Genomic DNA, 13,286 nt, shown 5'->3' with positions numbered 1-13,286 from the left:
TCTATTCTAGACCACTGGTAACTAGAACTGTGGAAAGCAGAAACAGAGTGGGAGTGGGGGACCCGCATGAGTTGTTTCTCACTGTTTTGATGTGTTTCCAAGAGATCTGGAATCCACTTACTGGAGGAACTGGAGAGAGTAACTAAATGTAGAATGATGATATCAATATTGATCAGTTAATACTTTATTGTGAAATCTATTTCACTTTCTTCATTCAATGTCGTCATGATGGAGTAAATTATAGCAATGAATTATTACAAAGCAACAAAATATGAATGTCCTAGGTTTTTGTTTGCTTGTTTTTGAGAGAGTCACAATCTATAGCCCAAGCTGGTGTAGAACTCACAATGTAGCTGAGGCTAGTCTTGAACTTCCAGCAATGTTTCTGCCTCAGCATGCCAGGTGCTGCTAGTCTTACAGGCATGAGGCACTGTGCCCAGCAATAACTGGTTTTAAGATAAATCTTTCCTATCATTTAGTTGTTAGATTATTAATAAACATTAAGAAATCAAAGCTATAGTCCATAACCACTGTGTGATAAAGCTATTTACCCTTCAGCAGGATCCAATGCCAGAGCTCGGGGACTGTCAAGGTCTTTCCACACCAAAACCTGCCGGTGCTGTCCGTCCAGCTTTGATACCTCGATGCGATTTGTTCCTGTGTCTGCCCAGTACAAGTTCTTCCCAAGCCAGTCCACTGCCATGCCTTCTGGATAATCTAAGCCAAACTCTACCACATGTTCCAGTGCACTGCCATTCATAAAGGCTCTGCTAATAGTCTGCAAAAATCAAATACCCAACTAAGACACATGGCTTAAGGTTAAAACAGTATCTAAAAATCTGGATTTAATTAGTGTTACAAAGATGCAGAAGTGACAGTTTTTAATAAATCCAACTGTATTATAGCCACTTTTGGGGGAAAATTCTGAAATGGTGAAGAATCAATTTTGTTTCTTTTATTAAGGCATGAATGAGATACCTGGTTGTTTTTATCTAGTGTTCTATGTACGATGGAATGCACAGGCACAGAACAACACTGGGGTCTTCTTCCACTGCTTTTCACTATATTCCTTTAAGACAGGGTCTCTGTTTGAACCAGAAGCTTACTGTTTGAGCTAGACTAGCAAGCTCTGGGAATCTGCTAGTCTCTACTCATCAACACTGGGGTTCCAGACACGCAAAGCCACGCACAGGTTTTTATACAGGGGCTAGGGATTTGAACTCAGGCCATCCTGCTTACAGAGCACACATCCTAAGCCATGGAGTCATCGACCCAAAATGAGTTTTCTTAGGAAATTTCTAGAACAAGAAGGGACCAGAATGCTATAAGCTTACTGGTAGTCAGTTTTCTAAAGATACCTGAGAGGATGCTAAGTCAGTGTCAATTCAGATCTCTGCCACCTCTAAGCTCATAAAACAACCAATTCCTGTATCATCATTAAGGTTTTGAACCCTATGAGTTTTAAAAGCTAATAACAGATGTTAGCTCCTGACAAAGTCTAGGCCAAGTGTTATATAAGTGGTGTGTATCTGCAGATATTCTCATTAATACAAGAGTCATGCAAGACGGTGCTTCACCCAGCTAAGCCAAGGTTTAGTCACTCCCCCCACCCCTCACTGAATTAGATTTTCTTAAATACCATTAGAAACCAACTGTTTCATTCCAACATTTCATGTTCTTTACAAATTACAAGTATACAAAAGTTATCTGAAATAAAGCCACAATCTAGAATGAAGAAAGACTATCCTCCAGATTTCATAGCCAGGCTCAATAAGCTTCTCATATTAATTCTAGGAAAAACAGAACAGACGGATGCTACAGTTCACAGTCAGCCGGTGTAAGCTGCTGCAGCTGCATGTCACTCTGATTAATGACACTGCCATCAAGTTCTCCCGTTCAGCCCCAGCATTAGCACTCACCTTCAGCGATATATCAGTCCAGTAAATTCTGTTGTCGGTGACATCAAAATCCAAAGCAGAAGCTTCTTTAACACCAGTGAGAGGAATGGCCACATTATTATTGTTTGTTTCCAAAGATATGCGTCTGATATCTGCTCTCCGCGAAAACAGAAGGAAAGCCTCGGGAACAATGCAGGTCTTCATGTCACTGATGAGCTCAAAGCCAATGGGACAGGCACATCGAAGTCCCTGAGGCCTATAGAGGCAAAGATGGCTACATCCTCCATTTGCCTCAGCACAGGGGTTGGAACCTAAAAGAAAAGTATGTGACAAAAGGCACAGAAAAACACACACATTCACACAACCAACACAATGACAACCTATGGGTGGGTACATAACAGCACACTGTGAGGTCAGAAGACTAGGCAGACACAGTAAAGATGATCACTTCAAACATCAACAATTCACCTCTATGCTTTACAAGCTGCTGCCTGCCTCTCTTCATCTTTTCTAGATCCAGTTTCCATTACTAAGAGATTCTGGAATGACTCACCAATGACTCTGTGAACACTTGTGGCCTTCAGTCCCATGAGGTCAGGCAGCTGGTCTATGATGACTTCCCTTTCTGCACTTCGTTTGTGTACTCTTTCGATGCTCCGCCGCTGCCAGTCAGTCCAGTAAACATAGTCGCCCAACAGGGTGAACCCGAATATGTGAGGGATTTTGTCTTCCACTAGTACTCGCCTCCCAGTGCCATCGGTATTCATGACCTTCAGTGTATGGTGGAAAGGAGGATTAGGTCAGTACTTATCCTGTGAATGTGTGTAAAATGAAAGCTCCTGCTGAGAAAATGCATCACAAAACACACAGTGATTCTATGAGAATATTTTCAAACACTCATCTTAAGTTCATGTTTGCCTCTTTTCCTAATTTCTTATTATTCTTCTCTTAAAACTTTTTGGGTAAGCTTAGATTTATATGAAACTCTTGCATTGAATGACTATCTAAATTAAACATAAATTATCATTAACTTATATCTCCACATTTTTCTCAGATTATAAAGCAAATAACACACTATTTTGTTTTACAATGTTTTATTTCATCCTTCAGAGTCTGGCTTTTTTCTAAGGAAACTAAGATTCATTAAAGTCACATCACTTGTAAAGAAAGTTAATGCTTCTAAGTTTATTATTTAAATAACAACTACCAGCAAAAGTTTGATAAAAGAGTAAGCTGTCTCAGTAAATCACTCCTAAGGTCCTTATGAAGGAAGGAAGGAAAGAAGGAAGGAAGGAGGGAGGGAGGGAGGGACATGGTGGAAACAGGAGGATGAGAAATTCAAGGTTCTCCTCGGACTACATAACAACTCAGGCTGACACAGGATATCTGAGACAGGAACAGTAAAGGCGCAGGGTATTCCAAGTCACTCAGCACTGCAACTGTCTACATGGGCAGCCAGATGCTGCCTTTTTTATCTTCTCTGAAAGTTCACACACATTTGCTGAACTTCCATCAAAGAAGTCTAGAACTTGGAAATTGATCAAACAAAACTCTGCTGTGTCCTTGAACTATCACTTGCAACTTTCAATAATATTTGATATATATCTAATGAAAGAAATTAATGCTTATCTCTATCAGATATAATGGGATTATTAGACAATTGCATGTAACAGTAAACAACATTTTTTGAAGATCAAAACCTAAACATTATCATGCCCCTCATAAAACACTTATTGAAGTTACATTTAATTTGAAAAAAAAAAGTTTAAACTTTTAGGATTATTTACATTTTCTTTCAATAGATCATTCTTAGATCATATTTGTGTGTTATTTTCCAGATGTCTGTGTCTATGTGTGTATGCGAGCACGTATGTTTGAGCACATGCATGCATGTGACCATGGAGACCAGAAGAGGGTGTAGGATACTCTAGAACAGAACCTGCCCAATGTGAGGAACTGAACTCTGGTTTTCTACAAGAGCAACAAGTGCTTTTCAAGTACTGAGCCACCTTTCTGCATTAGGTATAAGATCAAAAGGTATGTGAAGGTAAAGGAGCCAGCTACTTCTTCCTGTGTCTCACATGATGTGTGCTCTAGCAGACACTGCAGGAAATGGAAGTGACTTTTAAACTGAGGACATGATGAAATGAACACTTTTATCACAACGAAGGAAACGCAAGAGAAACTACCCTGTTTGTATGCCTGGCTTTTAAAATGTGTACTCTTCACCTCAATGCTTAAAAGTGTTTATTTTTAAACTCTTAGTTTCTCCTACTACAAAATGTGTGTTGTTCACTAAAAAAGAAAAAAAAACTGCTTATATCAGAGGACTAGAGGGTATAAAGGAGTCACATGTAGGAAGACTAGAACTGTGATTAAAGGGAAAAGAAATAACTACTGTGGCTTCTATCGTCATATCTATAAAAGTCTTCCTTTTCACTCTCCAGCTCTTAACAGTTTACCTAGGCTCTTAGTAGTTTGTAATACACAAAGGGTTAGAATTCACATTTTATTTATTTTAGTGTTCTTTTTCTGAGATAGAATATCACAATATGGTCCAGAATGGTCACTAACTCAATCAAGATTTTCCTTTTTCAAAATCCTGATCCTGTTTCAAAGCCCTCTAGTGCTGGGATGACAGGGACACGGCACCATTTCCAGCTCAAATACACCTTTTTTGTGACCATAATTCTACTAAAATAGGATTGTGAGGATTGCTAGAAATTACCTGTGCAGAGCTCTCAAGACAATTCCCTAAGAACAGACAGGAAAGCTTATTTACACATCGCACTTGCTCTCACTCCTACAGTGTTACTACTTAAACCACAAAGGCTGTGCCCCATCCCTAAAAATTTAAATTCGTGGCAAAACGCAATCCCTTTCCAAAGTCAGAGATAGAGAAAGAATTCTTGGCTCTATTCTTTTACTACTCTTAATTTTGACGTGAAGAATCTTTCCCTTACTAGATGTCTAAACTGAAAAAGTGCCTTAAGGGACCTTACTTAAAACTCTGTCCTACGTAAGTACTCTGTACTATGCCCTCATCTTGCTAAGATTTATTTTCATTATTTTTAATTATGTGTAGGTGTTTGTGTCTGCATGTGGGCATGTACACATTAGTGTAGGTACTCAAGGGGAACAAAGGTGTCAGATCTCCTGGAGGTGGAGTTACAGAGCATTAACTTGCTGGTGCGGGTGCTCAGAACCGAACTTGGGTCCTTTAGAGGAGGAGCAAATGTAATTAACTGCTAGCCAACTATCCAGCCCCATTATGTCCCTATCTTAATTAAGGAGATTATCTGACTCTTGTTCTACCCCATGTTGGAGTTGGAATCCAGGGTTTCATGCATCCTATGTTCCATCACACATTTCAAGAATTTCCTCCAACACCCCCAGGAGTTTCCCTTGTGTTTTAACAGAACATCTCAGGAAGAGTGTATACAAATGAAATGATTCTGCACATCCACCGTTAATCAGGTGTTCTTATTTTATTGTCATATTATTTGCTTATGATCTGCAATGGCCTCCTCCTATTGTTAATTCTTAACTTTACCTTGTTGAAATGGATTCCAGACTGTAACTCAGATGAACTACTAAAAATGGCCTCCAACTCCTCTCTTGCTTTCCTCAGTTCCTTTGCTCTTTACATTTCTTTTTAACTAATATTCAGTATTCTTAACCACTGAAATTCCACCAAGCTTATTCAGAAAAATCTGATTCTACTTTTTATAGTGAAGTTGCTTTTCATTTCTGTTTATTTCACTGGTTCCTTCCTCCCCCCTCCACACCCTGGTTTCATATTTTTCAAGATTAATAGATTTCAAAGATCCTGAGTCAACCCAATTTCTTCTACTAACTTTATAAGAAAAAAAAACCACACACACACAACTTACAAGTCTTTAAGTGCTAGGTCCAGAGAGGAGGCTCTGTCAATAAAACGCCTGTCAGACAAGTTTAAACACCTGAGGTGTTCCCTAGCACCCATACAATAAGCCAGGAACGGGTTAATAATCCCAGTGCTGGAGAGGCAGAGACAGAAGGATCCGGGAGCTCTATGGCCAGCCTAACCTATGAGTGAGGCTCCAGCTCAATGAGAGACACTGTCTCAAAAGTGACTGAGGAAGACATCTCTGATGATACTGACCTGATTTCCAAATGTGTACTCATATACACCCCCCACACACACCTTACCACCCCACATCCACACACACCCCACAGACGGAGAGGGAGAACCTGTAAGTTCTAGTCTAAGTTGTGATTGGGGTGTTTGTACATCTGTTTGGTCAGAGTCTCCTGTAATACAGCCAAAGGGTCTGGAAGCCTCCAGCGTCCTGCCTCAGCCTCCAAAGTGCTAGAATTATAGAAGTGTGCTGGCATGCCTGGCTTTCGGGTTAGTTTCTATGGCAGGATTTCCACTCACGTCTTCAGGAAAATACACTACTATCTCATCTAAAAGACATATATGAATCCATCATATCATCAGAGAGCATCCGACAAAGAACTAAATATTCGCTTTTATCAAACTTTCTTATAAGCTTATGGTACACTAAAACAAGTCTGGTTTGACTTTATGACTAGTTCTATTGCTATCTTAAATCAATTATCTTGTAATTTATACATTTAATAAATTACACTGATTTGCTAATTACAAAGTTACCCACTCTATTAAAATGAATTTGCCGGTCTGAAAGTACAAATGAAATGACTAGTCCTGAATGTTGTAAAATAAAATTTATATTTTTACTTCAAAAATATTAAAGGATCTACCAATTCTTTTCTTTGAGCTCTACAACCCTGTATCACATCTGTTGTTCAACTGACTGAAGAAACAGCTTAAATGCAAGATGGCTGAGGGCTGGGGTGATGACTGTCAGTAAAGTGACGTAATCCCAAGGACCTGCTTGCTCTGCCCAGACACCAGGTAAAAGCTCAGTAGGGTGGCACAGGCTCACCAACCTAGTGCTGGGAAGGTAGAACAAGACAATTCTTAGGGCTATCTTGCCGGGTAGCCTAGTCTACTCAGTGAGCTCCTAAGGGTCCCTGTCTCAAAAACTATGGCAGATAAACCTGAGAATGACATCTGAGACTGACTCCTGGCCTCCATATATACCCACATACACCAGCTACCCTATGCACAAAATAAAAATAAAATTTTTAATTAAGAAAATGAGTGATGAATTATTGAAGGATAGAGAGATGGTGTAGGAGGTCTTTCTGTCTATGTGTTGCTTTTATTGATTAATAAAGAAACTGGCTTGGCCTGATAGGGTAGAAGAGAGCTAAGCAGAGAAAACTAAACTGAATGATGGGAGAAAGAAGGGCGAAGTGAGAAAGACACCATGTAGCCCCGCTGGAGACAGATGCTGGGACTTTAGCGGGTAAGCCACAGCCACGTGGTGATACACAGATTAATAGAAATGGGTTAAATTAATACATAAGAGTTAGCCAATAAGAAGCTAAAGCTAATGGGCCAAGCAGGAGCAGCTCAGCTCTGCCAACTACCGTAATTACCATAATAACAGCGCAGTTAAGGTTTCGACTGGGCAAGACACAGGCGGTACCATATTACCTGTACATGGTGCAACTTAGGTTTTTAAGAAGTGCTTAACATTTTAAGAAATGATCCTGGATAATAAAAAAAAATTACAGATTCACAATAAAACAGATTCAGACATAAAAGACCACAGTGTTGGATGACTGTACGTAGGCTTGAGAGAGAAGAAAAAAAAATATAGAGAATAAAGTTAAAAGGGTAAAGTCTTTAAACAGAGTACAGATAGTTATAGGTTAAAAGAAATAAAGCCACGTAAAAATGGAAAATTCACAGAGAGTCTGGATTATGTACACTGTTTTCTTTAAAATTTTTGACTGTGAAGGAGCTAAGTATAGAGAGACATTTCATTATATGGGCTGCCAAGTGGAACCAGAACAGATATCATGAGGGTATGACCTCAGCCAGGACAGGCTCCAAAGCCACAGAGAAACCCTGTCTCAAAAAAAAAACAAAAAAAAACAAAAAAAAAAAAACAGAATTTGGGTCTAAGGATATAATACTTTGGAGAGAGTCTTTTTTTTTCCCCACAGAGGATGAGACTCTATGGATTGCTTCTATCCCAATATGGTATGATAGACCACGCCCTGCTGAAAGGTTGCTGTGAACACCCTCAAAAAATTACTTCACTCAACTGCTGACTGAGATGAACCTGGCACACAGGTTACACCCTAAACGATCTGATTAACAGCGTCCCCATTCAGCATGAAGCAGTTTGGAGAGAAAAAACTGCGCCCATGTTCCCAAATATTGTTTATAAATGTTCTTTTACACTTAAAGGGGGATATGATATAGATATAAATAATTTGCATTGGTATGGATTTAAGGTCAATTTTGTTACATGTATATGTATTTCTGCTCTTGATTAAGGTATTGTGATTGTGTAGTTCATTTAAAAATGTAACATATATAGGTTGTTAATGGATAATCATCAATAATCAAGCTTGTAGTCACGTTAGTTAGATATTCTAGATTTGCATAGATATATTTCAGAAGGCATTCTTCATATCTTTCAAAGACTGCAGAATATGGCATTTTAAATATTTTAATAATTTAGGGTTTTCCATGACAATGAGACACATCTGCTCCTGGCAGTACCAATCTACTTCAAGAGAAGATGGGCATCGAAGAGGATCCTTATGGAGTTTGATAGCTATTTGGGCAAGAAACTGCTCTTGCCTGGACTGTTGCATAAACTGGACACAAAGAACCCGCAGAGAAAGGACTGCTGAATGATGGAGGAAGGTCATTGGCTAATAAAGGAACTTCCTTGGCCCATTTCATTGGTTAGAAGATAGGTGGGAGGAGTAGACAGAACAAAATGCTGGGAGGAAGAGGAAGTGAGGTCAGACTCGACAGCTCTCCTCTCCGGAGCAGACGCCTCAGAGAGACGCCATGCTCCCCACTCCAGGGAAGATGCACGCTATGAAGCTCCGACCCAGGATGGACTTAGGCTAGAATCTTCCCGGTAAGACCGGTGCTATACAGATGATAAGAAATGGGCTAGTCCAGGTGTGAGAGTTAGCCTAGAAGAGGCTAGGTAGAAATGAGCCAAGCAGTGTTTAAATGAATGCAGTTTGTGTGTTGTTATTTCGGGCAAAAGCTAGCCGAGCAGGCGGCTGGGGTGTTGGGGACGCAGCGCCGCCGCCGCTCCCTATTACTACAGCTGAACTTGCCTAAAGGTGAGATGGTCTTTTGGGGTTCCTGATTCATGAAAAAGTCTGCGAGACATTCTGCAGAACACAGCAGAAAGTGACTGAAATGTCTTTGGAATTTCCTGCTTCATGAAAATGTCTGCTGGATACCATGGGCCTGAAGGCCGAAGATGGATGCCCCAACGGTACAGAGGAACTTTGGGTGACTGTCCAGACAGCGAGATGTCTCTGTCATTTCTAGAGTTTTGGACTTCTTGTTTGCTTAGGTAATATTATATCCTTCTGGAGTCTTTGATGGAGTCGAAGAATGGTTATTATAGTTATAGTTTTCCTTAGTTATGATAAAGGATAAAATAGATATAAATATTGTTAACTGTAATTCTTGCTTGATAACTGTTTTGCTATATGTAATTTTACTATGTTAAAATGAAGGCCTTCTTTTTTGTTTAAACAGAAAAAGGGGAAATGATGTGGGAGTGATTTCTTTCTAATCTGTTGCTTTCATTGGTTAATTAATAAAGAAACTGCCTTGGCCCATTTGATAGGCCAACCCTTAGGTGGGTGGAGTGAACAGAACAGAATGCTGGGAGAAAGAAGCCGAGTCAGTGAGTCACCATGATTCTCCCACTCCAGACAGATGCAGTTTAAGATCTTCCCTGGTATGCCACCTCGTGGGCTACACAGATTATTAGAAATGGGTTAGATCAATATGTAAGAGCTAGCCAATAAGAGGCTGGAACTAATGGGCCAAGTGGTGTTTAAAAGAACACAGTTTCCGTGTAATTATTTCGGGTAAAGCTAGCCAGGTGGTGGGAAGCAGCCCACCGCACATATTACAACAGTGAGAAGAGGGAAAACCTTCAGCAAGCAGTAGCTGGAATTCATCTTGAAATATTGGAATTTTGACAAAAGATAGGTATTTCTAGAAGAGAAGAATTAACGTGTGTTAAAGTCACATGGTCAAGAATGAACTTGGTGTTCTCATTTGATAGATTCCAGAGATGCTTTGGCTAACACAGAGAGACTCACACAGGAACTCAGAAACAGCATCAGGCTTCACTGCACAGGCACTAAGTGCGAGGAGAAGAGCAACTACAGAAACAATGCTTGGAAAGCCCACTAAGGAGAACAATGTAGCAAAGCTATATTTTAGGAGCCCTTTTTAGTCACTGTCCACTCTATGCTAAAGTTACCTAATTTTACATACAGAATTATGGCTACCAATATGTGTTCCATCTCTGTGACACTGATCAATAAAAATTAAAAATAAAATCTCCTATCCAAATGCTTTGGGACCAGCTGCAAACTATAATTATTTCATCTTTTTTATATTTAGAAACTTTAGCAATGTACTTCACATGATATCTCTACTTCATTGCCAGATCATACTTTTTTCTCCCAAAAACAACAATAGGAAACCAAAACAACAACAATAACAAAGCCAGTATTCCCCCACAAAGCCAGGCAAAAACCAGCAACCAAAACCACCATGCAAGTCTTCGATGTTTGATGGATATCAGAAATGTTGGTGTAGGGATCCTCAACAAAACAGATCAGATCTGTCAGATATGCTTTAAGTACCGGCAAAGGTCTCAGGAGTAAAAAACGCCAAGAAATCACATGCTTTAAAAGGGGGAGGATTTGTTTGTTATATTGAGAAAGCAACAGCTGGTGAAACAGTAATAATAAATAAAATCTTCAGATCTTTATGAGGCTAACAGTCAGAAATTCAAGTTCCTGGATAGCCTCAGCTAGCTTTGATGGGTTTGTTCTCTGGAACACTCCTTCCAACTACCGCCCCCCCCCCTCTGACTCTAGGAAGCTAAGAGCTATGCTTATTTGTACAAGATGAAGGCAACAAGGTCAATCAACACTCCAGCAGGCGGCACTAAGGGACTCATGGGATTTTTAAAAAGAGGACATAAGGTAGAGGAGAACATGCTGAGATATGTGTAGGGGATTGAGAGGGGAAAGCTGGGCATGGATATGGTCAAGATACACTGTACATATGTATGAAATTGCCAAAGAACAAGAAAAGGTTCTTTTTATTTTAAGAAAGGCTAAAGGAATTTTGGGGAAGTAAGGGAAAGGAAAGAACCTCACAAGACATAACAAGTCATGTTTACTTCAAGTTAGTCAGGGTAATTAAGATGTGCTAAATATTTTAACGTAATTGTGTTCATATTTTCCCTCTTAAGTCCTTAAGTCTCCCTGTTCTCATCTGTTGTAGTTTTTAACAACAGAATCAGATAGAAAATAATGCTATCCAAAAGAAAAACAATTCACAAGCATGAGCCAACTGAGTGGCAATCTCAACTTCTCTAATTTTTTATTTGATATTCTGGAACAATCTCTCACTATGTAGCCCACCCACCCCTGGCCTCAAACTTCAAATCTTTCTACCTCAAACTGCTGTGATTTTAAATGTATGCCACCGTGCTCATCTTCCGATTCCCAACTTTCTGGTAACCACATTTTAAAAAGTAAAAATGAGCAGATAAAACACTATATACAGGGTTGGAGAGATGGCTCAGCGGTTAAGAGCATTGCCTGCTCTTCCAAAGGTCCTGAGTTCAATTCCCAGCAACCACATGGTGGCTCACAACCATCTGTAATGAGGTCTGGTGCCGTCTTCTGGCCTGCAGGCATACATGCAGACAGAACACTGTATACATAATAAGTAAATAAAAAAACATTATATACTTAATCTGATATAGCCAAATGTTTTCTCTCAATATAATAAATATTAAGCTTGTTAATTAGGTTTTAAGGTATTTTTATTTCCATTCTAGGTCTCTTACTCTGTATTTTGCACAGGTCAATTCAGAAGCCATACTGTAAATGCTATATCCACATATCTGGCTAGTGGCTACACACTAGATCATGTGGGATTCAAATTTCAATGAGCTGACAATAAAGCATACAAAGAATTCAGTCTTCTCCATTTTAAATTTATGACCCTGCCCTCTCCCGTACCTGTTACCAGTCAATCTGGGAGTGAGGGTTTGACAAAAAAAAAAATACACTTTCAAATATTTCTTCTTAAATCTCATTTACAAGTTTACATTTCTAAACGCTATCAGATATGTGTAAGAGTAAAAAAAAAAGGCCTAACTGTTCTGTTTCTTCTAATCCCAAATAGTCTTAACAGTAGAGAAACATTAAAAGAGAACTCTTCCCTTAGCTGTGCAACATTCTGGATGAGCCAAGTATGGACAGCTGGTTGGTTCATCGCTAACTTTATTCTGCTTTCCTTGTGCCTGAAATTTTCTATTATGAGAAAAATGAAGAGAGGAAGATAAGGAACAAGTCCAAAGGTTCCTGAATAATAACAATAATGATAATTGCTGTGAGGAATAAATGCGCTTATGGCTTCTGTTGTTAATATGATGCAGAGAGCAATTAAAAGAATCCTCTGAAGAGATTAAAAGATCAACAGCTTAAACCAAGCCTGACTGTAAGAAATAAAATCTAGAGAATGGTCCATTTCTCTGTGTAAGGGCCGATGACTACTCTAACCCATTTCCCTCTGCAGAGGTGACATTCCTATCAGGAAACAATGATGTCGGATCAGCCATGCTGCCCCTGTGGTGGGCAGAAGCAGCATGCCAGAGGGACAAGCTGCTGGTCTCCAGGGAAAACACTGTCAAGTTCTAATAGCCAAAAAAACAACAGCTTTGGACGAAGTATTAGATTTATTACATATGATTTTAAGCCCTTTACACATTTAAAATAAAGCAAATCACAGTAAAAGCTCATTTGTATCTGAATCCAGAACAAATGAAAAAAATTTAGGTGATTCCAAAAGATAACTTTTATACTTTAAAAACTAAGTCATCATTAATTATATCTGGCAGCTCTTAAGAGTGTTTTATTGCATTACCTCAGACCAGTTTAATTAGCTAAATTGAAATTATACTTCTGTCATTTCTAAAATCTAACTCCAAATCTGAACTAGAGGCAGTCTACCACCACACTGTGGTATGAGGTATAACATTCTGAGGCATTCCCAAATCCTGCTAACCACACTGAGAACATAGGCTACAACAGGCAATAAATGTGGGCTAACCATAACACAATGTGCACAAAGACTAGGTAATGGCAAACTTCCTATAGACATCACGTCCAGTTTTTCAGCAGCTTCATCAGCTAATTAATGTCAAGACAGACTTACCCATGAAA

At 39.3% G+C, this 13,286-nt stretch overlaps 1 protein-coding gene across 1 annotated transcript in view; it reads right to left on the bottom strand.

Annotated features, from left to right (window-relative positions):
• Positions 1 to 13,286, bottom strand: part of Lrp6 (LDL receptor related protein 6) — a 125,139-nt gene that overhangs the window by 39,828 nt on the left and 72,025 nt on the right. Inside the window, exons 8-10 of the mRNA XM_075982513.1 lie at positions 2,452 to 2,668; positions 1,920 to 2,209; positions 552 to 778 (exon numbers count right to left, since the gene is read on the bottom strand). Coding sequence (XP_075838628.1) covers positions 552 to 778; positions 1,920 to 2,209; positions 2,452 to 2,668 — 734 coding nt within the window. The remainder of the gene's footprint in view (positions 1 to 551; positions 779 to 1,919; positions 2,210 to 2,451; positions 2,669 to 13,286) is intronic.

This window comes from Microtus pennsylvanicus, chromosome 8, assembly GCF_037038515.1.
Source record: "Microtus pennsylvanicus isolate mMicPen1 chromosome 8, mMicPen1.hap1, whole genome shotgun sequence".
Lineage (NCBI taxonomy): Eukaryota > Metazoa > Chordata > Mammalia > Rodentia > Cricetidae > Microtus > Microtus pennsylvanicus.
The sequence above is the reverse complement of the archived record's forward strand: the minus strand, read 5'-3'. Positions and strand labels throughout refer to the sequence as shown.